The sequence below is a fragment of the Ptychodera flava genome, chromosome 20 (genome assembly GCF_041260155.1).
Source record: "Ptychodera flava strain L36383 chromosome 20, AS_Pfla_20210202, whole genome shotgun sequence".
NCBI classification, from domain to species: Eukaryota; Metazoa; Hemichordata; class Enteropneusta; family Ptychoderidae; genus Ptychodera; species Ptychodera flava.
The window spans coordinates 14,389,585-14,416,527 of NC_091947.1; the positions used below are offsets into that span (position 1 = coordinate 14,389,585).

Below are 26,943 nucleotides of genomic sequence, written 5' to 3' on the forward strand. Positions count from 1 at the left end.
TAAGCGTACCCTGCTAGCATGCTACACCCGTCAGGATTGGTCCCACAATTGTCTAAATATTGTATGAAAAGATACAGGATATGATACACTGTAATAAGTCAAAGCCGGGAATGCTGTCCTTAACCATTTGAGTGACCGAGGTGTCATATTTGGCCACAATGGCGTTATATTGACTGCAGAACTTTTTGAAGGTCCTAACGACTGGGTATCTCACTAGTTTTGATGACAATGAGCTGTGTCTCATTTGAAAATCAGTGTAGGAATCACAAGCCCTACAATACCTGAGAAGTTGATACACGTTCACACCATAAGCAGGCGCAGATGGAATATTACTTGACAAGTAGGGATAATTTATGATTTCAAAATCGAAATCAACCCTATCATCATACAGCTTAGTGTGTACCCCATTAGTACCCACTTGTAGGAACAGATCAAGATATGACGCAGAGCCACTTTGACTACTCTCTCAAAATGTTCTTGTTCCCAAAAATCCTTCAAAGCTATATGTCGGAACATCGCACCATTGACCAATAGAGGCAGCCATGGTGTGTATTTGCTTTGTTTACTTGTAGGTTCGAAATGAAATTTGAAGATACTCATAAACCGATGACTTTATTCCTTTTAACGTCCATATGGACATTTGTCTTTGAATATACCGGCTCACATTTAAGGTAATAGGTTGTCTGGATTGAGCGATATGGGAGTGTGATTATGATAATACTGAATAAATTAAGTCAGTCAACAAACTGATCGATCGGTCGTCACCTGGTCATCACAATGTTTAATGTTTTCACACTATTTCAGAGTCCGCTGTTGACTTATAATAAGAAAGCAAGTACTGATTTCTGTGTTTGTTTGTGACATTACGAACATAATTTACTCTACGATCATTCACCGTATTAGAAACATCACTTTGTCTTTAAATTAAATGTGAAGCATGGAATACTGTATGAATAAACTTCCTGTATTTCGCTTTCCCGCAGCGTGGTGATACACCAATGCACGGGGCAGCAAATCGTGGTGAAGACAAAACGACCAAATTACTGTTGGAATACAAGACATCTGTAGACATCAAGAACAACGTAAGTGAATGCAGTTTACATTAAAGCACTATATTACAATGAGACATTACAAAGGTTTTAATGCATAGAAATGTGTAATAAAATCTTAGGTACCTTAGAGAAAATTCTTTGTTTGCCGTACTTGGATTTTTGAAAAACCTCTACTAGTCAGCCACGAAAAGTAAAAAAAAAAAACATGAACAATATAAGCTCAATTTTAATTTTGTTTGTTTTTGGAAAAATATTTGTGACTGTGTTTACATTGTGTTTATTTTCTAAATTTTCTCGGAAAAGCTATCAGCACGCGGACGCGAAAATTTAAGATGCTACCTGACAAAGTCTAACATTTAATTAGGTTGTTCAGACACTTTTATTTCTATTAAGGCAAGCAAGTAACAAAACTATACGAGCACGATGATGTAAATACGTTACCTTTCAAATCCTTTTTTCGTGCTGCAATAAAATGTACATGGAATATGAGTTACGACGCTATACAGTGTTGTACTCATTTCACATTTATCCTAACAAGCTCACAAATCCCTTTATAAGATTGCAAATTCAGAATATTAAACGTCTTAGGACATTTATACTTCTTGAAGATAAACTGACTGGTGCGGCTACCATATCCACTTTGTATTCAGAGATGTCGACCGGTAAAGTTGCTTGCTTTACGGTAGCGCTCTCAGCTGTACTGACTCGATCGAGCTTGAAATCGAACGCTGGCGCGAGTGTTTTAATCCGATTTTCGGTGGGCCTCACAATTTTCGTGTATGGATCAGGCCGTTCAAACAAAGCGTTCATTTAACATATTTAAGCCTTTGTGCTATATCTACCGCCATACTAAACTTAAACTTAAGCGTTCTTCAAAATGTGAAAACCTCTTTGGACGTGATAATATTGAATTTCTTTGCTCCAATAGTGTACCATAAAATCTCAAATATTTTAACGTAGGGTTACCAAATTAACTGCAATTGAATGAATATTTGTAAAAAAGTTATTTTTGAGTAAAATAAGCTGTGTTGGGTGCAGCGATCCCTCAATCAAATTATCAAAACTTAACTGATCCCTGTCAAGTCAAAATTTAAATATCCTACTTGTTGTCATTGTCACGGTGCCAGGTTTCGCCAATAATGTAATCTCGTTTGAAGTTCGTTTACATGTATGTTAACTATAGGCATCCTTTAAATAATCAATAGTAATTAAAGTTTGATACATGTGTATGCAAATTTTGATTTGCATAGTGCTTAGGTTTACAAAAAATATATTTTGATACCCGAAATAGTCAACTTAATAAATGGTTGTTGATATAATCTCCCCGCGGAATAGTAAATCCGGTCTAGGCAATATGTTCGATTTTTTTGTATTTATGAAATTGGAGTCATATGATCGTGGAAATTATATTATCCAAAGCTGTATACACCTCGATGCATATTTACGTAATATCTTGCCCTGACGGTTTGTTTATATTGTCTTTAAATTGCATATTGACTCTTGAAATAAAGGCCAGGACAGAGAAATGACAACACGCCGCCTTACTGGTTAGTTACGGTATTGCTTTCCGTGCCCTCGACAACATTTTTGTCAAGTACTAGAGCGATTATTTGAATGTAATAAGAAACATAAGTTCATACATATGTAGTTACACAACAAAAGGAAGTAACGCCAAGAACATTTCAACGTAATTGTCAACTAAAATCGGACAAAATTTGGCATTTATTGTAAACGTGAAACCTTTTGACAGCGGACAAGTCTACTTGTCCGGAATAGAAAAATCAAACAATTATGGCAAAAAAACAACAAAAAAACCAGACAAACCAGCCAACCAACCAAAACACAAACAAAATATTAACGGTCACATAAAACAACAAAACGTGGAATGAATACAGTGAAATTCTCAGGAGTTACCAAGTTGCGCCTCCTTGGTTGATATAAGCTGTGGTCGTATTTTCGAAACCAAACCATTTTTTAACTTTAGTGCGTTTGTATATGTTGAAGGATAAGGCTTATCTAGTTTAGCTAAACAATGTTATTATTCTGAAACACATCTTAGATGTCGTACCTGTTCTTTTGCTTCAATAATGATCAATTTATTATATATTAACTTACATAAATGTTACCTTTATAATCAAGGAAGGATGGGAATGATACATGGGTTCATTCTTTAACGGTACGATAGCTAATCATTTTTGTGGGCATTTCAAGTTTTAGCATTTCGTTTTTACATCCACCACATTTGATCTACTTATGCGCAAAACAGCCAGTACATTTACATATGATATGCGTTGAAAAAGGAAAAGGTATTTGAGCAATTGCAAGAACTCACACTTCTACATCGGACCGATATGATTAGGTACTACCCGCTGCCTAGTTGTACCTGGAAGTTTTCCTAGATATGTACAATGGTGAATGTTATGTATCTTAAGGTTTGACATATTGATATTGTGACAAAAGTAAATATTTGAATCTTTAACGGTCATAGGATGGTGAAACAGCAGCTTCCATAGCCGGAACAAACGTTTTTGAGGATGAAGAAAGTAAAAATGTAGCAAGATTATTCCTGGAATTTCACTATGACAAAGAAAACGTAACTAAGGCAAGTAACCTAATTTATTGAAAATAGATTAAGATGCTCTCTCTCTCTCTCTCTCTCTCTCTCTCTCTCTCTCTCTCTCTCTCTCTCTCTCTCTGCATTTATAAGGAGAAAAAAGGTGATAAAGACAGTCAGGCATGCACAATGAATGACGTTTCGAGACTTTTGTTCCATTAAATTGAGATAACTAATCAAAAAACGAATAACAGCAAGACAATCTTAAATATCAAACATCATTAAATGAGAAAGATTTTCCCATTTCTCCGTGTCTCATTTATCGCTATCCATATTGTCATTTCTGAGTAAAATATGCTACTGTATATGTCTGTTTTAACGTTTGTTTGTAATACCTGCAATCTCGAGTATTGATGTCAAATTTGCCGAACAGGTACACGTTACCGACATTGTACATAACACTCAAACTCTATAATAAGGAGGGGAATTTTCCTTGTTAAAATATGCGTCTGTTATCTTTTAAAGTGAGTCCACAAAAGTCACTAAGAAAACTTTGAAAATATTCTTTTATTACTAGCTAATATACAATGATATGCAAAAAAAGATTCCTGGAAATGAAAAAGAAACTTTACTCTTTACATTAGTGTGAAACTACGACGTTAAAAACGGTTGTAAATAATGAATATATAAGAAATACAGGGATCCACGGATGTTGTCATGTTTATTTTCAATATTTGACAGCACCGAGTCACAGGCGTATCAACCGATGTTAAATTGTTAGAGAATGTCCATAATTATAAAATGTAAATTGTATTACTGTATTTCTCATTTAACTTCACCATTAGTTTTGCTGTTTCAATTCACTGCATCTACAAATGGACGTGGTCGTTATGCCAAGTTTGCGATCGATCTGCAAGTGCAGCTAATGTAGATATGTAACAATTAAATCTGAAATCATTCAATGCGAAGGAAGTCAAAAGTCGAAATTTATTAGCCAGAAAATGACTACGTTTTAAACATCGATAAATGAAAACAATGTTAACGATTCAGCATACATGTTAATTAACACATTTTATTCCATCAGGTGATATTGGGATTAAGCCACGTGCAATTTAAGGGAGTTTCTAAATGAACTATTTCGAAATTTGGACGAATGAAAATTTAGAAATCCGACTAGTTGGCTTTGAAAGCTTGTCTTCAACGTATATGAAATTGAAACTGAATTGATAAGATAGTATTGTATAAACACAATGTGAGATGCACAATCATGCTCGTACTTAAAGAATCAGCCAGTGAAAGACAGGTTAAAAAGACAATGCTTGGCTGGTTCAACCGCAAGATTTTCTGTCAAACTGCCTTCAACAAAACTTCAATGTCACAACGGCACCATCGTGTTGTCAGAAAAGGGTGCAACTTCGTCAATGTATTCCGTTTATATGAAAATAATCCGATTATATTTCATCGTAAGGTTTATGTCAGAACTTAACACATTTTATTTAATAAAGGCTACGTTCGAATGATTTATGATAATTATACATTGTTTTATCTTTTACAACGTCAGACCGTCCTGGATAACATCCACGATAGGAACACCAAGCGTGAGTTGTCCAACTATCACAAGGTAATTATATTGGGATTTCGAAACCAGGTCACCAAATACTAGAAACAATTATTAGTTGCTATTTTTTTTACTTTCATAGTCACACTTTTGTGGGAATGTATGTCCGTATACCATGTCATGTATGACAGCATTAATATCCACACATTGGTTACTTATTAGGTTCAATTTAATATGATAGATGGCTTGTCTGGTTTGTCTTTCATATGATTAACCACAATTAATTCCATGGCCTTCAACACCGAAAAGTGGACATCAAATGATTATACCATTGATCTCCTGTAAACCGTTTTTCCTATTTTGTATTAATATATTGATTTCAAAGGCTTAGTCTGATGGGCTAACCTTAATGTGTATTTACTTTAACTTCTTAGATTATTCGCCAACAACAAGAGTTTAACGCTTTAATGAAAGAACCAGGTGCAAAACGCAACATCATGAAAATTTTACTGTGTGGATACGGTGGTAATGGAAAGACAACACTGAAATATGCATTACAGCGGGTAGGTGCTGTGATATATTTAAGCAATAAAGCACACCCAGCGATGGTATACCACGAGATTTTGACCAGTTCACGACATATATGCACGAGCGATAGCAAGTGTATTTATGAAGTGAACTGGTCAAAATCGAGTGGTTTACCATCCCTGGGTGTGATTTATTGCTATTATATCATAACAGTATATTGAAATTCTGGTGTGGAACGTCATAAATTGAGTTTTGCTAAAGCTGAGAGCTCGCGCGTATGCAAGCCGTGGTATATCGCCAATAGACAACCCTTCTTTTCGCGTCTCGACCAATCAGATCGCTATATTTACACCATCAATATACTGTTATGATATAACTAATATTATATTAATTAATTATATCAATTAATTAGTTCCAGAGACCAGCTCTGGAACTGTTAGTTTTTGCTCACTTTCCTTCTTCCTTTCTTTCTTTCTTTCTCTCTTTCTTTCTCTATTTCCGGTATTACTACCATAGAACATGCTACACACCAATTTTACCTTAATTACCCAGAATGCATTGCGACACGCTTATGACGTCATCACTCAGCTCGGACGGGTTTTACGGGCATTTTTTGTTTGTTTATCTATTTATTTTTTATTTTGCATTGCTCAACTATCATATTGCGTTCAGCTATTAATAATTCTAGCTTTCTTTCGCTTTGTTTTTTGTTGCTTTTTGATTTTATTTTTCTCTAAATACTCGCCGTACGTGGCGCTATACTGTTTCGCCCGAATGTAACAATGGCGCTGGATATACGATCGCTTCGCTCGCATAGAGAGAGTAAAGTAGGCTTTCCTTAAGTTTACAAGCGCGGCTGGGCACATCGTGTACCTAGGCAAGGTGGGTGTGCTCGAAAACGAAGATCAATGCAAAATTTTGATTCAAAATCGGCTGTTTTGGCGGAGAAACTGCCCGCCGTATATCTGAGGAGCCACCAGCGTTTTTTCCTATCAGTCTGCGGGGCTGTGGTGGGAGGCCGTTTAACGCCGGTAACACACAGCCAGGCCCTGGCCCTAAAAGCAACTCAACTTTCCAAGATCAAACGGTCAGTATCTTGTGAAAACAGCGACATAGCAATGAAAATTGTTTTAGTCTGTGCTTTTAATCAAACGAAAATGCATGTGGCCTCGGTTTTCAATCTCAACGGCCTAGGTCCGATGTTTCCTCTCGTCTGATCATCGTCGTAAACCACGTGCCTCTTTACGGCAACAACTCAGCGCTACCCGTCAAGCGATTGATTTTTGCGTAGGTCAGCAGAGCGAAAATTATTGCTCTGGCTCGCGACAGTGTCGTCTGTTATACATTTCCGTGCGTTGTCGCCCCGTATGTATCTGTTGCGTTTTTACCGTACATGTAGGCATTCGTAATCTGTGTACTGTAATTCCCCGGACTGCCTTGCTTTTAGTTGTATTATGATGTTTACTGCTATCAGCCCTAACTATAGGTACGTGCTTGAATATTAAAATCCAAAGCACTCTTTCATTCTGCACCTATCTTTGTCACACATTCTCTTGTTTCTTCCGCTGCTCTGGTCTCTGGAACTTCGCTTTTGCTTGCAAATGCTTTCTAGTTTAAGTTTAAGTCAGTCATCAAGATTGACCAAAACTAGCTGCCATTTAATTGTCATTTTACTTTGTCGTCGAGTGTTTTTTGAAATAAGAGCATGTTGCTACTTTATAAGTTCACTGATAACAGGAAAGTTGTGACAGAACAGTTGACACAACGGTACTTCTTCTTAAGCGTAAAGGAGTTTTAATGTAAGCGTTTATGGTACACGGAAAAAAAGCTCATATTATTCTCTTCTCAGCGTGTCGGTTTGATACCGATTCCGAGGGTTATCTGGTGAACAGTGAATGTTTTTAATGCACAATGCACAAATTGTAATAATAAAGCTTAAATGAAAGCACGCACTCTTAAAACTACTATATCATTTTTTAACAATACTGGTGTACTGACACAAGTAACGGCAATCTTTCACAATAATGCACTAGATAGATAGATACAAGACCAAGGACGTAATACGAAATGCTGATACCAGATAGATACATAACCTGTAATTATAATCACTATACTACATGTGTTTACAGAGCTTCATTGAAGCAAAACTCTTAAAACGCTCAAAAGAGAAGGCTCCATCACCGGAAAAGGAAGAGTATGAACCAACGCCTGGTATAGACATGTCTACGGTCAAAATTTCAAAGGCTGGAAAATTCGCCCTATGGGACTTTGCAGGACAAACAGAGTACTATGTAACCCACAACATGTTCCTCTCGGCGGAAAATTCCATCTTCACTGTTGTCTTCAAAATCACTGATACACCTGAGAAACAAAAAAACGAGGTGAGTCCTGTCAATTGTGGTAATGACACATCGGCAGTGGATTTTGTTGCTCTCTTTGTTTGTTTGTTGCTCTGTCTGTCATCTTTGGAACGAATTTGTGAACGAGTTAAGGAAAAACGTAGAGTGCGTAAAGCGTTGCAACTTGTTCATTGCTGTGTACATTTTGTTGAAGAAAAACTAAAACATTTCAAAGGTATTTACATCGTCTACCTGTATACTTTCGTTTCGGGTTTTTCTAAATATAATTGCAATCTGTGTTTTTGACAAAGATGTGTTTTGTGGATCGCCACAATGCTCCTGCAAGCGTCCAGACACTATCAGACGTACCATGTCTTCGCCACGTTCAATTCATTCAGTTCTCATTGTTCGCTGTGTGCAGACGGCCGTCAATCCCAACTCTATCCCTTTCTCCGCCTTTCTCTCTTTCCTCTTCTCTCAGGCAAGAGCATTGAATTGTCTCCTGAACCCCATTTCTCGGGATTTCTACTATTACCCACACTTTAGGCCTTGCAGGTGGGATCCAACTTTGGGCAGTTGCGTGACCTTAGCTGTAGGTCATCAACTACCCAAACCTTTACACTCCGCTTGTCTGACTAAAGGGGCCCTCGCCAAATTTTGTAGAGAGTTCATATATTACTTTATTCACTTAGTTTTATAGCACATTTTTGAGAGAAGCTTTGAAGTTTCTTGTTTATACATGAGCTTTCTGCTGGTTTCCTTTCATTTGCAATAAACACTGTTAGTTTTATCGCAATGCAGTTGTGGCGTGTTTCACAAACTCAGTTAAACGACGTACAGGAAAGGTTGACTTTCTTGGGAGTATCTTTTACATTTTATCCGGCATTTACACAAAATGCGACCATTTTCAGTGATGAAGTCTGATGTTTGTGCCTCATTTGTTGATGTACACGGTATGTTTCCCTACCTTGATATTTAGGCACGTCAACAGGAAACTTGTCGTATAGAGGTTCTGTCATAATGCACTCGGCCAGGCCCGTACTTTTCCGCAGTGTAGACGACCTAAAAACACAGGGTGTACCATAAACGATGAATGGTGCCTACCAACAGTTGCGATCATGAAATACCACGATATTGCCCTTTCTATTCATTGGAACTGTCGCAGAATTTGACAACGACTAATTAGCTTCATAATTATTCGCGCTAGGACCAAAGCGTCGTTAATTGATATGACCGAGGTTGCTAACGCTAAAGAGTCTGTATAGAAAACACACATTTTCGCTACGACCGGTATTTTCCCAATTATGTCGCCCTATAAATTGCAAACAAGGGGTTGTTTACATGTCGAATGCTTTGATTTCTCGAAAAAGTGGAAATGTGACATTGGAAAACCATGACGAGTTGAGGTTACTTAATAACAAAAACTAGGCAAACAGTAGAACCATATTGTGTACGCGTGCGTTTCTCATATTCAAGGCCAGCTTTTAAATTTCCCGGTATAGTTTTAGCTGCTTTCAAATATGTGTTAGTTTTAGATATGTATTCCCATTGCTCGGGTTCTCTCTTTCAAGAAAAAAATCTTTGAGTAAATTTCGCAGACCCGCCAGTCCCTTCTGCAAAAGGAAAAAATGCTCACTTAACATTAAACTAGACATAATGAGAATGAGTCACACTGAAAGTCTCATTCCCAACCATCGTCTGTAGGTACACTACATTAATAGGTGTTTATAACTGATTGTGCCCATTCCTTCTCGCTTCAAACTGTTGATTATCTCAAGGAACACAATATTTGCGGCTACAAATCCCTTTTGCGCAAGATGTTAATAGCGCAACATTGTGAAAGTAATACAGCCACTTAGTGATGACCAGGGGTATCAAAGATGAATGTACTTATGGAAATAAGTTCAAAGGTTTTGTTCTAAAAGGCGATAAATTATTTAGGGGGGTGAGAGTTCCGTCAATCAATACACATTAAATGTAATATTTCATTGCTATTGTAAATGTAAATATCAACAACAACCGCGGAAGATGTCAAACAAATGCATCGTGAAAATTCCATCTGTTGATGCAGTTAATTAAATACAGAACGCACAAAACCGGATGCCGATATGTTATGTAGGGTCCATATATTGTACCCAGCACAGAATTATGTCTTGCACGTGTCACACATTAGCGGCAGCCTCAAAAGCATTAAAATCAAGCGTGTAATGAGTTTTCAGACTGTCCCAAAATTTTGGCACAATACGCTATTATGCAAGTGTTGGAGAACGAAGTGAAATATGTTGAAATAGTGACATCCATCGCCAGAATTGTTCTGCTACATTAACTAATAGAGACAATTCGGAGTTGCCTGCTGCTGGGGATCCGGAGGAGCTGGTTTTGCGCATAAGTTGGACCGTGCGTGGCGAAGCATTCCACGTTGACTGATAGGCAATTCAAGAGCGATGATGTCTTCGTCACTGAGGCGTTTGAGTACGTCCGTCGATGGAATGGCCTGTGCCGTTAGTATACTGAATGTGTCTTCTGTAAGGCCTGCTGCCTCGCACCACGTGTGTTCGGTGTCTGCCATAATTGTAAGTTATTGAATGGTTGGTTGGCGGGAACAATAGCTTATGGACAAAGTACTATGTACGTGCGAACGCTCGGGGGTCAAAGCTAACAATGGATACCCAAGGGTAGCGTCGTTTCCACGATATCCAACACAACCTCGAACCCGCCCCATTTAAATTACACCCGTGGCCACTTTAGTGTTGATCAAGGCTACTTGGTACAGACAGAAATTATGCTTGTATAAAGACAAAACAGGCACTGCCAAGGGTTGTAAATGAGAGCTAACGATTAGTATCCTGTGTTAAAAATTGAGACACAAGATACCACTTCCATTCATAAAAGTCTTAACTCGATAATTAGTTTATTGAGGCAACACACTTTTATGAGCTCACTGCTATAGCGTCAAGTAAAATTGTATGTCCCATGCAAACAGTCTGTTTGGGGAAATTGAAATAAACAAGACTTGTACTCAGACCAGTGCATGGTCATGTTACATTGTATCTAATCTTGTACACAGGGTGCCAATCGTAAACTCTCATTTACAACCCCAGACAGAGCTAGTTTTGCCTTTGTACAAGCAGAATTTCTGTCTGTATCAAGTAGCCTTGATCAACACTAAAGTGGCCACGGGTGTACAATAAAACAAGTATTATTGCACACTAAATCTGAAGATTTGCTTGCAATGCATCCATGACTGGGATTGACGGTCAAATGAGAGAACCAATTAGACTTGAACAACGAAGAATGATTCTTCCATTAATAAGAAATAACAGTGGAATCTGGACCAACAAACTGATTATCTAAAGTAATTAAAGCATTAGCATCATGCCGATCAATAGAAACAAAAAGCAAGCGGAAATATCGCGACCGATTACTCTGAACACCAAATGTTTGCCACCGTGTCAATCCCGGCTGTATTTTGACTTTTCTAACTTGGATTCATCATGGATGAGTTTTTTTTAAATCCCTTGATTCATCAATTTCCACAACAAAGCCGGACCACCAATCTGTTCGGACGCATGGTCGCAAAGATAATGGAAACAAACTTATCGAAAAAAAAATAAACCAACCATTTATTGAGTTTGAGCAAATGTACAGAACTGATTTTTGTCCCGCTGGAAGGAGTAATGCAAATAAAAACAAACAAAGTTTTTGGTCGTCGTATTGATTGCTCTTTGTATTTGAATATAATGTACCGTGACTTTTGTTACGTGACAATGTGTCGTCTTTGCGACCCCTGGTAAACATGGCCATTGCTGTCGGGCTCAGTTTGTACATGACAACAAATTTGACGAATAAAATGTGATAATTAGATATTATTCCCTAATATTTTTCTTCGTTCAGCGAAGGAAAATACGAGTGACGTAATGACCGTGTCACCAAGAGTGGAAGACGAGTGGTGACACGGTCATTACGCACAAGTATTTCCAATACAGAGTTGCCAAAGTTTTATGGAAATTAAAAATAAAGGACCAAGTCTTTGACATCACGTGGTCAATCGCTGACAAAGCATCGAGCTGCTCTGATATAAGAACGCGATGTAACCTTTGTATATCAGAAAGAAAAACTGCACTTTTTCAATGCTGACAAATCTACATTGTTAAACTAATGAGTTGGTTTCAAAATTTAACCACCAAAACAAACATTATTTATCAAATTTTAACACCACCTGCAAATAGAATTATACATCCTGACCATGTATATGAATGTGTAGAGCTTAGAATCCTTTCACTTCTTCCGACTGAAGATTGAAGGATGCATAAAAAACTTAAGTAACAGATGTTATTACTTTGTATTTAAAGAAATTTGATATATATATATATATATATATATATATATATATATATATATATATATATATATATATATATTCTTTGCTCGAATTATCTAATCCTCTACTTCATATTTGTCAAAGGTCATCCCATGGCTCTCTTTCATCAAGGCGATCATTATGAAAGTTGTTGCAAAGGACCATTTTAAACCAACAGTTTTATTGGTGGCAAGCAGGGCAGACCAACTGAAAAGGGGTACTAGGGCACAAGGTAAGTTCAGAAAATATCAACAATACAATGTCGTTAATTGTACTGTTTAAAGCATATGATTCTTACAAGAGTCGTTTTGTAGTTGAAACTGAACAATAACTTTACACGTTAAGTATAAATTATCTTTGTTAATCAGAACTATGCATCCGTGAAAATCAAGTATGTGACACATCCAATAGACACAGTACGTTATATCATATTTAATGTGATTCAGGTCCTTCAAGTTAATCTATGCGTAATAAAATGTAAATAACAATTGATTTAATTCCAGGAATTAAAATAAAAATATCAGAAACAACTTGAAGTATATCTTAAAACGTTTTCTGGCACATCATAAGGACAGGGCTATTTTTCAGAAAGAGTCCTCGTTTTTTTTCAAGGATTTTCTGGAAGGAATTATTGGTGAAACCAACTACATCGACTAATAATCAAACCATACGATCATTTGCTTTAGCTTTTCAATATTTCACTCGTGTTACCTCTGGCGATAACCCACTTTAACGATAATTCATCGACTTAAAATTTGATTTGTAGCAGAAGCTATGTATAGAGAAATATATCTGGAAGCAAACAAAATGTTTGGAAAATATCTGAATATCGTTGATGAGACATTCATACTGAATTGCCATGACTCACAACATAGAGATATGGACAGACTACGGACATGTATTAAACTCGCAAAGGTATGTATCGATAGCAATGGCAATATAAGTATTTACAATCCGATACCTTCGATCTTCATGGGTCTTAGGATGACATGAAATCTTACACAAAGCAAGTGATACTATCGGAAATTGTTCATTAAACGACATGGTCGACTGAAACTAGTTTCTAATCAGTGTTCAAACTGAAAGATCAGGTCATGCATATGTTTCCGCAAATCCAATCCCAATTCATACTAAAGACAAAGTACAGACTACTGCAACAAACTCAACAAAGTACAGTGTCGCTAGCAAATTAAGCCTTCTTAAGCAGTCTCAGAGTTTACATCATTATAAAGTCAGGTTACAATATAACAAGCAGTGTTGTATTTTAATCATGGAGTCATTTTAGTTGTCCCCCTACCCCAATATGCTCTCGGCAAACTAAACCACACAATATGATTAATTCCCACATTATTTATGGGACAATGGATATTCGATTTAAATGGAATGGAAGACTGGATTTTAGAGTCTAACAAGTGTTTAGTTGAATGTAATTTCAATATTATTGTTTCTGATAAATGAAAGTTGCTGTTGATGATTTTATGCACATATTCTTGTAAAAGCTATTTTTTACTGATAAACGTTGTACCTATAACATTGTAGAAAAAGGAATTTGTACCAAAGATATGCGAAGAAATCACAGTTGAAAAACCAGGATGGAGTGTTAGCACATTTCCAGTCATCAAATGGGATTCATATGTGCAGAAAGTCAAAGACATGAAAACCTCCGGCAACGAAGAAGGGATGGGATCCCTTACAGATGAAGAACCACTGAAGAGAGTAACGAGATTCCTACAGTACCTAGGCGAGGTAAAGTGTTCAACTTGCAAAAGCTATTGTTATGTAGTAGGAGTATTTGCATGTTTTTGTCGAGTGCATTTTAAGAAGTCTAAACTGGTATTTGGGTCACTTTGTTGGCAAAATAAAAATGGTTAAATGCGATGGAAATCAGCCATCAAACAGTCAATACAGTGAAAAGTGGTAGTAAACGCAGATTTTATAGAAACACCCGAAATAATTAAAATATTACTAACAATAAGGCACAAAATATTACTTGTCAAGAAACAACATCATAGAGTAGGAGGTTGAACAAAGTTATTTTACTTTTTTGTCCACTAAGTAAACTTGATGGTGGGGTCAAAGTCTTAAGAACATGTATTTGCATTATTTCCATTAGATACTTTACATCGAGAGCACCTTAACACGAGGTGGTGATATGATCGTATTGGACCCTCGATGGTTGTGCACCAGAGTAATTGGTCCGATGCTTGCTCCAGAGATATTTGTACAGTACGCAAAGCGACTCACCAGGAAGACGATATATTCAAGGAGTGACATCGAAGCAGTTTTTCAGGATTTTGCCGACATCGATTCGTTGATAGATCTTCTGAAAGAATTTGAATTGCTATTTGAGGTAATAGTGCAGGCATCTGAAAGCAAAGTTGTACGTTACGTTATACCTGGTATGCTTGAAAATGATATGCCAAAGGATCAGTGGGAAGTAGATCGTGCAAAGAACATCTACTATGGTAGAAGATTCCAATGCAGAGATGAGACAGACAGCTTCTCCCCTGGACTATTTTCACGACTTCAAACCAGATTGGAGAGGCATTTCAGAGAAATGGATAGCCCAACTAAAGGTATTTGGAAAAACGGCATTAAAGTGTGCAGAAGTGTTGAGGCTTTGATCTACATGACGAAAGGATGGAGAGCTATTAATCTCTGTGTACGGGCAAAGAAGGAAGACGACATCGGAGAATGCCACAACATGCTTGACTTGGTTACAAATGACGTGTATGATGTCATAAATGTCTGCTGCCCTGGTACCAATATAGATGCCTATATACTGAGTGCGGATTCTCTAAGAAATCACAGTGATCCTGAAAACGTCAGTTACTACACCATAGAGGAGATAATAGAAGCGGAACAAAAGTGTAGACAAGTACTAGATGGAAGAAAAACACAAACAGAAGAAGTCAGTGATTTACTTTGCCTTGGGTGTGATTTTGAAGTTCTTCGAAGACTTGGGTATCAAAGTGATGTCAAATGGATGTTGCAAGATACAGTAAAGCAATTTTCAGTCATTATGGATCGAAGGAGGGATTTTGGAGGTGATTACAGAATGATGGCTGACCTGATGGGTTTTGAACGGGCTGAAGTTGCATCCTGGGAAGAAAAGGACTCCAAAAAGTCAATAACACAGCACATCTTATCAGAATGGTCAAAGCGGTGGGCATTGCGTAAACGAGATGATGGCATGTCATCTGAGGGTGATTGTATCTATGAGAGTACTTTCACAAGCCTGATGAAAATCCTACGTCATAAGGATTGCTGCGTAGATATTGCAAGAGAACAGATAGAGAAGATGTTTAGCAAGCTCGGGATATCAACATCTTCAAAGGCTGTAACAGAGAAAAGTGGAACAAAGCCTGACATATGAAGTGACAGCAGTACATGATTTAAAATCGTTATGCAGCAAACGGACAATGAAATACGCATTCTAACCATAGATACAACGATGGTACTTTCAACAATTTAACAGTCTGAGAATAATGTCAGATTGATGATTAGTGATCCCTAAAGTACTATTCTGTTCAAAAGAATTGGGACACGAATAAAGAGCTATCACATGTGAAATGCGTATAAGTAGTGAAGAAGTTAAAGGACAACAAGGAAAGCCGAATTCAGTAACACTGCATAAATTGTGCGAGTTCCCCAACCAAATGAAAGAACAGAGATATGTTTAAAGTGCAGGATCTACTGTAACTTCTACAAGATAAAATCTGACGTACAGAACACTATTGGAAATCCAAAGGCGATTTTCTTCCTTGCCATTCCACCTGAGTAGGCTTTGGTTTACGTTTCTGAGCCTAGGGCACTATTAATAATCAGGATCTGAATCCTTCAGTCGATTTACGAAGACCTCTGTAGTCTGAATAATTATTCAGTGATAGTGACTCCTAATTGAAGAGAGGTATGGCCAGGTCAATAATCAAGAATACGACTAGTAGCTTTATTCGCACTTTACGCTTCTGACTGAAACATGTACTGCTTCAAAGACAGGTATAAGCATAGACAGTCGAGAAAGAGGTTGGGAAGCTACCGAAAAGAACAAAAGAACCATGAAGAAGCGACGAGCGATCTCTTTTGGAATAATTAAATCGTGTGAATGGATTTTTGCATAAGAATCAGCTGGGCGATAGCCGCTGCCCGACATCCGGTAGTTCGCAGTGAAAAAGCTTCAATGAAGTTATTTTCTGCATAAAGTTGTCTTTCCGATTGAAATCGGATTCCCTTGTCCTAAAGTTGATTATTCCCAGATGCGACAAAGAAACACTGCTTTCCTTCTGAATGGGATTATTCTCTGCTACGAAAAAGGTGTGTTTAGGACACACTGAATGTAAGACCTGCAAGCATGTTTTGCGAGATTGTACGACAGTTGTATGGTAATTGGATTTATTTATCAATTGGTATGCAAATCTAACGTGATTTATTCCAGCATAGTTCGTTCAAAGGAAATACCACATCTTCACATCCTGTTTCTCGACTCTCTATGGTATAAGCTATACCAGACCTGGTTAACACACTGTATCAATTAAAGTCGACCAATTTGCTTCGAGAATAGGCGCTTGTGTTCAGATAATCTCTTTCAATGCATCTGTTTAGCTGACTGTTATTCTTAAATCGATTAGTTTCAGTTGGAAAATTTACCGTTGCGCATCTTACTTATGATGAATGAGTTAGAATACACTTTGCTATATATACGAAAAGGCGAGATAAATATGTAGTTCGCATGACAGATAATGTCAATCAGTTACAATAAAATATAAGCGAAACATCTTTAACTTGTATCAAATTCGATGTAAGGATTTAAGTTAAAATGATTTAAATTCAAGAGGAAAATTCGCTATTCGAAGAGTTATCTTGTTTTGGCTTCAATATGTAGACTTATGGACAGACACCAAGTTGTATGATCTATTGCTACCATATGGTGATATGTAGAGTGTAACTTGCTCCTTTAAAATTGTGTAATTTTTCAAATATTTTAAAATTTCGTTCGTATTTGGCATGCGTGATACATTCTTAGTCAGCATCAATTACTATGGAACTTATGAATGTCGAAGTCATTTTAGGGAATATATATATATATATATATATATATATATATATATATATATGTGTGTGTGTGTGTGTGTGTGTGTGTGTGTGTGTGTGTATTATAAAAATAATCCAAGTCAAAATACATTCACAATATATATGGTAAATAAATCGATATATTGCCAGTGAAAATGTGTTTATTGGTTTTAAATGGAACAAATTAATAAATGATGTAGGAATTTCAAAATAATTGCCCATATGTATGATGTGTAGTCATTTAGCCAAAGGTCAAACAGACCACAGCCTAGCAATGTTATTTCTCATCCAGTTTGCAGCCGTATGCTGATTACCATTTTTTCATCGACGGACACATCTCAAAAACATTCAGTGATCTTTTCTTTTAGAGAAGGCACTTTGGCAAATATATCAAGACGATTTCTTTTGATTTCATCATTTTATAGCCATTTTTAGTGTATTTATAAATTAACGTTTCTAACTTTTCCAAAAAAAGTTTGATTATTTTGAAATTCGCGATTTGCTAACTTGACTGCATACACGAATGTTTCGATTCGGTTAGATTAAAAGGCGAGTTCCTTTATAAATGTGGAGACAATGTCGTCCTTATTCTTTTCCGTAATGCTGCACATCAATATTCCTGTTCTTTTGTTTCTGAATATGTATCTTTAGTACATGTTGATGACGACATCCTTTTTATTTAGTCAACTCATCATTTTGTACAAACACCTAATTTATAATCGAATGAAGGGGCGTTACCATAGCAGACCGTGTACATCAGGCACAAACACACCTATTTACTGTAGCGACAGATATTTCAAGGGTACCGATGCAATGACTCGTCGTCTGTATTGTAGCCAGGTTTCTGTGCGGCCCGCGGTCAGGATGCGCGTATGGTCACTGTAAGGTACAATGCATGTTATAATGGCTTATCGATCATGCATTGCATTTTCGGCTCGTTTGAAGTAGATACTCGAATTTTTGAATTTCAAGACTCCCCTACCCCTATTCGCTTGCATCATTTGTCTGACAACCTCTTTCATATTTGTGTTTTATATTTATATTGTGTACTTTTATCAATTATTGATAAACTGTACTGGTCCAAGACCTGTAATGTAAATACTCTAGCTGGCATTGATTTATCTCCAGTCATTTACGCCAATGAAAGGGAAGGAGTGCTCTTTTAGCGCAGGTTATTGTTCGCTTCAGTCGAACTTCGGACCGTCGAAAGTTATGAGGCTCAGGAAAATTGTGGCCACCAGTATAAACTTCTTCAGAACGAAAAAAAAATCTTGCGGGCGTGATATTTTTGTCACTATCTAAAATGCAATGAACTTTCATAAACAAATAAAATTTATAAATAGTCGAGGTGGCATTGATTTATCTCCGATCAACGAGATAAGTGAAGATGAATATCGTATTTTCTACTGTGGAGGCCTGAGAGAAAGTAAAAAGATCGTGTTGAGGGCCGGAAAGCCAATTGCCAATTCATAAATCCGTACATGTGTTATGCAAAAGTATGATATGACTGATTGAAGACAAACGTCATGCTTTTCATATATTAGTATGTAATGATTATGAAAAACCACGTCTACATATACAGTAGACATCAATGGAATTATGCTGACAACTACTTAGTATTTCATTTGAAAGTTGTGTAATCCAATAGTCGGAATTTGAAGCTTGTACCATTTTACATCCATCAATATTAAATTATGTTATTATAACTTTGTTTACAGTAAGTACACTGTATGAGTCACTGAACGACATTGCTAATAAGTTATTCTCTTTTCTAAATAAACGGAAGATCAACACCTTTTACGCCGTTTTGGGTGGTAGATATTTTACTTGAACCACTAGGGAGATGAATTATTTTTTGAGCAGTTGGTGTGGAGCGTTCATTAATTTTTGTCCAGCATAATCCCCAATTCCTCCACACCTGGTATTTTACGTCCAGTCCCAAAATGTCAGTTTTTTACTTAAAAATTTGCATACATCATGATAGTAACCCATTGTGTTTAATAAGGTATTTATTGTGCCGTCATCGTTACCATAGCAATTTTACTAGCAAACTTTAAATTTTAAGGTGAAAACCTTCAAGTCCACAAAATTTTTTGCTCAGAGGACACTGTTCTAAAAACTATAATGACTGTTCTAAAAACTAATGTTGTCGTCTGCAAGTTAAATTCTAACAATCTTTGCTATAATTTTTGTTCTCTTTGGTATTCACGACATTTTCTTTTCTTTTCTTCTTTACGGCGTAATTATTTATTATTATCATAATTTATCTATTTATCTGTTTAGCCTTCAAAAAGAAGAGAAAAAATACATAATATACCAAAAATAACAAGATACAATACAACAAAACATACGCAGAACAAAGCTAAAACGGCATCAGCAACATGTTAAGAATGTGCCTATTATGTACACCTCTTGTCAATAAAAGATGACGTACACTATCCGTTAATCCATCCCGTGTAGGAAAAATCTTCATACTTTTTAATACGGAATTTGAATAATGTTTATCAAAGATGTATCGAAAGAAAGAAACAATATGTTTTGCACAAATCTTATTAACACGTGAGAGTAAATCCGTGTGACCGTTCAGATTACCACAAAAATTCATGTTCAAAAGATGCAAATAAAAACAGCGAGCAGTGAATTGTCAGCGAAGATTGATTTCAGTAGTTCAAGAGAACTTATATCTAATGATTTTTCAATAGTCATAACATTGAGCGCTTTCAGGAACTGAGTGCTTCTACAAAATTTGTGAATACAAAACCAGCTTTGAGCAACTTAGCTTGAGTCTTTTCAATCTCACTCAGAGAAGATTTGGAAACATGTACACAGTTAATACGGTACGTCAGAACAGGCCGAATGGCAGCATTCCATACATAGGCAAGCATATTATATTTACTATTACCATTATGTAAACCGGCTCCTTGAAAACCATAAAATGCCTTTCTACGTCCATTAATTCTATTCAAAATATGTACATTCGTATTAAGAGATGACAAAGTAACACCTAGATAATTCACACTTGCACATTCAGCAAGTCTTACTCCATCCAGAGACCAAAGTGGACGAGGAGTAAGATTACACCCCCCAAAAATAACACAATCTGTTTTCTTTGGATTAAAGCGTAAACCATGTTCTTTAATATATCTCTGAGCAGTATTAATCATATTTTGAAGACCTGTACTGGTTAGACTAGCTAACATTAGGCCAAAAAAAAAAAAATGAAATGTTTCTGGTCAGCGCGCGCGTCACTTGAACAACAGCGCGTCACCCTTTTTTTCCTGGTTTGAGGCCCGCGGCTGTGGCAAACTACATACTGATTACTATAGCACCAAACCAAAACGGCTGAAGAGAAAGAAAATTCTTTGGGGCACATGATCAGGACTGCATGAACAGTTTAAATGTTACTATATTGATAAAACTATAAAACTCAGTGTTATCCCCAGGCCATAGCGGTCCCGCTACGCTTTCGCCTTCCCCCCCCCCAGCTACGCTTTGATTCTCCCCGCTACGCTTTAAAATATTCCCGCCATCCTTTAGTTCACACGCTCTGCGTAGCTACCAGCTGATGCATGCATTGTCTACACATAAGCGCTCACTGCAACTTTTAACCTGGTGAAAGAGTGGAAGGTGTGAAGTATGGTATGCATCGGATAAGTTGTCCGGAAGTGTTGAGAGGAACGTTAAAACAATAGAAGAATCGGCTGGGTTGTTCACAAATTTTCATTCCAGAACGACTACTACGACCAACAAAGACAGTATACATCGCGGACAAGTGTTCACAGAGGTAGCGGTGTAGCACTAGCAGGGCCTTTGATCACATTCCCATGCTTTGATCAATGAAATGGACCGCAAAAGAAACAAGAGTTGACTGGTGAGGTTGATTATGATTGTACAATGATGAGTTTTGTCTGAGTACGATCACGATCGCGATCGAGTTCACATTGCATAAATTTCAATATGGCGGCGGCCATGTTGGTCGACAGGTTTATAACGTGTTGACATTGATCCTGGCGTCGCGTGTGGTTCCACTCTGCAGACTCTGACACGTTCTCTGAAAGATTTTACACCTGATTTTCGAGGGATTCTAGTTGTACTTAGTTCATGTCTTGTGATCATCTTGGTGGTATTTTTAAAATCAAGAATCGAACGACGATGTTCAGTGGAAGTAGAAGTTATGCGGGGGGGGGGGGGGGGCGCTGGTTGAAATCTATCCCCGTGATGAAAAATTATTCGCGGTGTTTGTCGTTCAAAAATGATATAAACTCAATTGCATTTGAATTGTGTAAAGCTTAAATTTGTGAATTTTCCTCTTTGTTGGCAAGTTTTGACAATTTATTAGCAATATAGGCCTATGTATTAATGAAACTCCAATCAGACGAACCATTTCTTGCTCTCAAAGTTTCAATCTGAATCTTCTGTTTTAATTGCAATTGTAATTACAATACTGTGATGATTTATTTAAGTGGAATAAAGAGTTTCCATGATGTTCAAACTGCACACTTGTGTGTTACCATTGCATTTTGTTGTGAGTGTACATGTATGTGTGGATGCATGTGCAAGCTTACATCCATATGCAAATATAAATTAATGATATGCAAATGATTATGCAAATAGCCGCTAAGCTTTGGCGCTTTAACTGACCCTGCTCCCTCCCTTGAGGAGGAGGGAAAAAAAAAAAAAAAAAAAAAAAAAAAGCCGCGTCGCCGCACCATTTTTTAAAGAAAGGCCTGACCAGAAACATTTCTTTTTTTTTTTTTGGCCTTATGTCATCAGCGTAACAAAAGACATTAAAAGAAACATTACTGATATTGATGCCACCAACACACGCCTTGAGTTCATCAACAAGACCTTGATAGAACAAATTGAAAAGAAAGGGTGATGATAACCCCCTTGTCAAGTGCCTACAGATAGGTTTTTGGTGATGTCTTTGCTGTATACGACACTGCCGATTGAAGTTTTTGGTTTTGTTTGATCTCTGGACAAGATCATTCACAGTTTCAGTATTCAAATACGCCATAAAAGATTCACGTTTATGTGTAATATTGCCTAGTGTATGTCCAAACCTGGAGTAATTTCACGTACTCGGCTATGCTATAGCAGGTTAAGTCAATAAAAAAATGACTACAGAAATGGGGCATGTTATGTCTCACTGGTTCCAACCAAGTTGATTTGATGGTGACATGAAATTTGCAAGATAAGCGTTAAACTTCTGACTTGGCTATTGGAGGTCATATGTGGTTTATTATTCTAGACATCGCCACTATTTGGACATATATTTTCGACAGTGCTGCAAAGTCTTGTCATTTCTTCAAAGCTGTATGCTTTCTCAATATGTGGATTGATTATATACATCACACAGTTTCGTCCGTGTGATGTAAAAGGAGGGGTAACTACTGGGAATTTCTTACTTACTCTGTACACATTATAAACCGTGACTTTAAGGACGGCAGCTGTGATCAGTTGAAGAAAAAGTGAATTATTACATGGACCATATTACTTAATCTGTGGGGATATGTACAGGCAAAAAACATGTCTTCTATGCATGTACTTCAATCTTCATTATAATGTTGCTTTGTTATCACTCGCCAAAGTCGACATCTCTCCACAATGACCATCTTTCTGCCTAGTAGAGAATAACGTGACTCTCTGTTTCTGAAAGCACGCGACTAAGATTTCAGTTTGACAATGCGTCTGACCTGTAACAATAAATTCTAAATGTGGCTATATGTGTTCCCCAAGAAAAAACGTTTGTACATGACTGAATGTACCCCAATGACAAATATTTGATTTCAAAAATATCACAAGTCCTTGCTGGTCTACATGGTATTTGGAATCGTTTTGAAATTGTAGAGAAAATTAACTTTTCACTCCGGGTCGTCTTTGTCCAAATTGATTTTTTCCAAAGGTGAATTCGGCCTCGAATTTCAAATATAACGACACATTAAACGAAATTTGCTACACTAATGCAAAGTACATATTTTGACCGCAGGGTTTTTCAAATAAATGTGGAAAACAATGGCACAAAATTTCGTTTGGTCGACTATGAACAAAAGTCTTTACTGTTTTATTTTCTAAGAGCATCTAAGGGAGCGTTCAGTTATTATGGCCGGGGGTGGACCGGCAAAATCCAGGGGGGTCACCTCAAATTTAAAAACTGCAAGGGGGGGGGTCGTGTATTTTCCAAACAGGTCAGAGGGGGGTCACGTAATTTTCATAAGTATCCGTCCCATCAAAAAGTCAGTTTCAGTGTTCAGAAATATTCAGGAAGATAAAAATGATTCGTTGCATGATTTCATTCTCTGAAGTCACTCAACTGTAAATCTTAACAAAAGTATAATTATCTGTCACATTAACATCTTGACTTGACAACTCAGAGGCTTGTCTTATTGTAAATCAAGCTCACTGCACTCAGGGCAATGAACAATTCCTTTTACTTACATATTAGATATAGCAAGTTTTGTCAGGGAAATTATTTAACAGTTACCTGTACTGAGACTACTAGTACCATGAAAAGTTAAATAATAATTTTAGGTGAAATTCCAATATCATAATTGCTGTCCACATCTGAACTTTTAAATATCCCATTTGAATCAAGTACATTTGTATCAATTATCAGACATCTATAAAAGCACAAATTTATTTAGTTTAGCATTGTAAAAAAAAATATTCTTTGTTTTCTCATAGACTCCAATGTATAGTTAATCAACCTTTCGGTGAAATTCAAAAATACAATTTATTGCGCACATGTCAACCTTTAACCACCCTAGGCTAACTAAGTACTTTAAAATGAATACCAAATGTCTATAAATACACAGATTTTGATACTTTTGTATTGGCAAAAATTATTTATATTTTCCTCATAGACACCCATGTACAGTGAATCTACATTTTGGTATAATTCCAAAATCCAATTTCTGGCGAACACATCCATTTCTTACCACCCTAATCTATTCAAGTACATTAATATCAATAATCAAGAGTACATATATACACGGGTTTACCTATTTTTGTATTGGAAAAAAATTATTCATACTTTCCTCATAGATTCCCATGTATAGTGGATTAACATTTTCAGTGAAATTCCATAATCACACTTCTTGTACACATAATATGCACCTTTAACCATCATATTCTAATCAAGTACACTTATGGTAATTATTGAACGTCTGTATATGCACAAGTATACAAAGTTTTTCATAGGAAAAGAAATTATTCACAATTTTATCATTGACTCCTATGTATGGTGGATGAACATTTTTGGTGAAATTCTAAGGTCAAACTTTTCGTCCACATGCCAGTTGTAACAACCCTATTTCATTTAAGTACATTTATGTAAATTATCAAATATCTATAAATGCATAGATATAGTTTTGCATTGAAAAAGTATTACATAGTTTTCGCATACATTACCATGTATAGTGAATCAACATTATCAACAGGTGATTTTTAATTCAATCCAAATATCAAAATTTTGTACACACACGCTTGCGCAAAAATATTACGATCCAGCTGTAATTTCTGTCCAACCCCTTTGAGGGGTAATTTCAAAATTATAGCAAGTCAGAAGGGGAAATCTGAGCATTAACACCTTGTGAATTTGTAAGGAAGTCATTTGAAAAAATCCAAGCTCTATTTTGGGATTCTATCGCTCAATACCCCCCCTCCCGGTGTTTGTGTGTGCAGCTTTACTCAAGCAATGGGGGGGGGGGTGTCATGAAATTTTTGTCATCTTGAAAGGGGGATCATCAATTTTTTGATACAATGGGTAGGGGGGTTCACTTATTTTGACTGGTGCGGGCGGCAAAGCAGGAAGAATTTGCCGGCGTACCCCCGGCCATAATAACTGAACGCCCCCTAACGCAAACATCATTGACAGTATGTGATGTTCATCTGTCAGTGGTGTTATCATTAATATTATTAGTAAAAGTAGGGTGAAATGATCATGATACCACTCCAGGTTAATAAACTTTATTTTTACAGGGGTGGACAATAAAGATTTTCCATATCTACAAATATAACCCCTAGCAAAGTGAAGATAAGCTTAAATGCTAAGAATTAAGGTGCATATCAGACACTAATTTGTTTCATTGCACACACAAACACCTCATGAGATTTGATGGATTTTTAAATTGTTTATGGATCAACTCAAAAAAATGTGAACGTTGTTTAGTTCAGTATCAGGCAAATTGACAGATAGGATATGATGTGTCTTACATGATGCACAATATGATTTTATAAGGATGGAAAACGAAGTCTGAATACTGAGGATTTTCCAGGATAACACCTCTTACCAAAAGATCATCTTTTTTTATTGAAGCAGGTTCTTTAACTGAGTAACAGACAAAATTCATAACATTTCAAACTTTCGAAACACCTCTCCTTATAATAGAGAATGTCATGTCATGTAACTCACAGCAACGACTGACAATAGTAATTTACATCACAGACAAAGAAAAACACTGTTTCTCTTTGTCTGTGTTTACATATTCAAAAAGTGAATGACACTCTATTACTTATTTACCCGTGGAAGACATACTTAAAATAAGGAACCAACGAGACTTATGTACGAGACAATAATGAACATGCTTTCAGAAAGACAAATAGTAATTTTTACATAGCAAACTGATTGTCCGCTGTTACTATATTGTAAAGTTCCACAAGAAACGGTCTTTCTATTTGACTCCGAGCGCGGCCAGTTCATCTTTCACCCTTGTCAGATATTCAGGATCTGGATACCCATAACTGAAAAAAAAAACAAAAACAATAATACCGATGATAACAAATTCATTTAGACAAATGCATATTGCAAAGTGCTTGATTTCCCACTTCTGTAATATTCCTTCTTACTACATGCAGTCTCCATCAGGAGGACTTGTCTCGCGGATTACATACTTGTACGAATAATTAAAATAAGCGACAATTTTTACCCTCGTAATGAAATTTGTTGTTTGTCTTGAATCATGCAACAACGTCTGAGTGAGAACGACAACTTCGCAGATCCCATAAAGTCTCCTTAGCCTAAAAATTCAGTATTTGGATATGATTCTAGTCAGTCACCTGAGTGACATGTTTATACGATTGGTTTGCAGGTGTCCTTTCTTCATAGTGGCAATTTACATCACTATTATGTTTAACCGTTGAAATGCTTACCCCTCTGCCCCGCCCTGTAGTTTTGTTTTATGACGAATATCGTTCCAGACAATAGAATCATCTGCTCCGGTTGTCCTTGAAGTGTCGATGGTGAAGGTGAGTTTACGATCAAAGGCGATTTTCAGTAACCTCAACACCTCTCGTCCCTCAGCGTTGTCGGGAAGATACGCTGTGCGAGTTGTGCCCTGGTATGGCTTCCCTGGGTGGGGATGTTGTTTCTGAAAGAAACTCCCATACTAATTTGTTCTGCGATACACATCTATCATCGTCATCAATCATGACGTCACAAGCGAGATATCAAATAGTACTCCTGCAGCAAAGGGATTCGAGGG

At 36.8% G+C, this 26,943-nt stretch overlaps 2 protein-coding genes across 5 annotated transcripts in view; one reads left to right on the top strand and one right to left on the bottom strand.

Annotated features, from left to right (window-relative positions):
• The window catches only part of LOC139120693 (death-associated protein kinase 1-like), a 36,771-nt gene extending 19,604 nt beyond the window's left edge, over positions 1 to 17,167 (top strand). The window contains exons 6-14 of the mRNA XM_070685227.1: positions 984 to 1,082; positions 3,541 to 3,654; positions 5,168 to 5,227; positions 5,599 to 5,727; positions 7,822 to 8,073; positions 12,497 to 12,623; positions 13,158 to 13,306; positions 13,931 to 14,137; positions 14,505 to 17,167. Coding sequence (XP_070541328.1) covers positions 984 to 1,082; positions 3,541 to 3,654; positions 5,168 to 5,227; positions 5,599 to 5,727; positions 7,822 to 8,073; positions 12,497 to 12,623; positions 13,158 to 13,306; positions 13,931 to 14,137; positions 14,505 to 15,767 — 2,400 coding nt within the window. The 3' untranslated portion in view covers positions 15,768 to 17,167. The remainder of the gene's footprint in view (positions 1 to 983; positions 1,083 to 3,540; positions 3,655 to 5,167; positions 5,228 to 5,598; positions 5,728 to 7,821; positions 8,074 to 12,496; positions 12,624 to 13,157; positions 13,307 to 13,930; positions 14,138 to 14,504) is intronic.
• A 6,911-nt stretch (positions 17,168 to 24,078) lies between these two features.
• Positions 24,079 to 26,943, bottom strand: part of LOC139120117 (E3 ubiquitin-protein ligase TRIM56-like) — a 37,593-nt gene continuing 34,728 nt past the window's right edge. For all 4 annotated transcript variants that reach the window (XM_070684210.1, XM_070684211.1, XM_070684209.1 and 1 more), the window contains exons 6-7: positions 26,612 to 26,829; positions 24,079 to 26,203 (exon numbers count right to left, since the gene is read on the bottom strand). In XM_070684210.1, the coding sequence (XP_070540311.1) occupies positions 26,134 to 26,203; positions 26,612 to 26,829 (288 nt within the window). In that variant the 3' untranslated portion in view covers positions 24,079 to 26,133. The remainder of the gene's footprint in view (positions 26,204 to 26,611; positions 26,830 to 26,943) is intronic.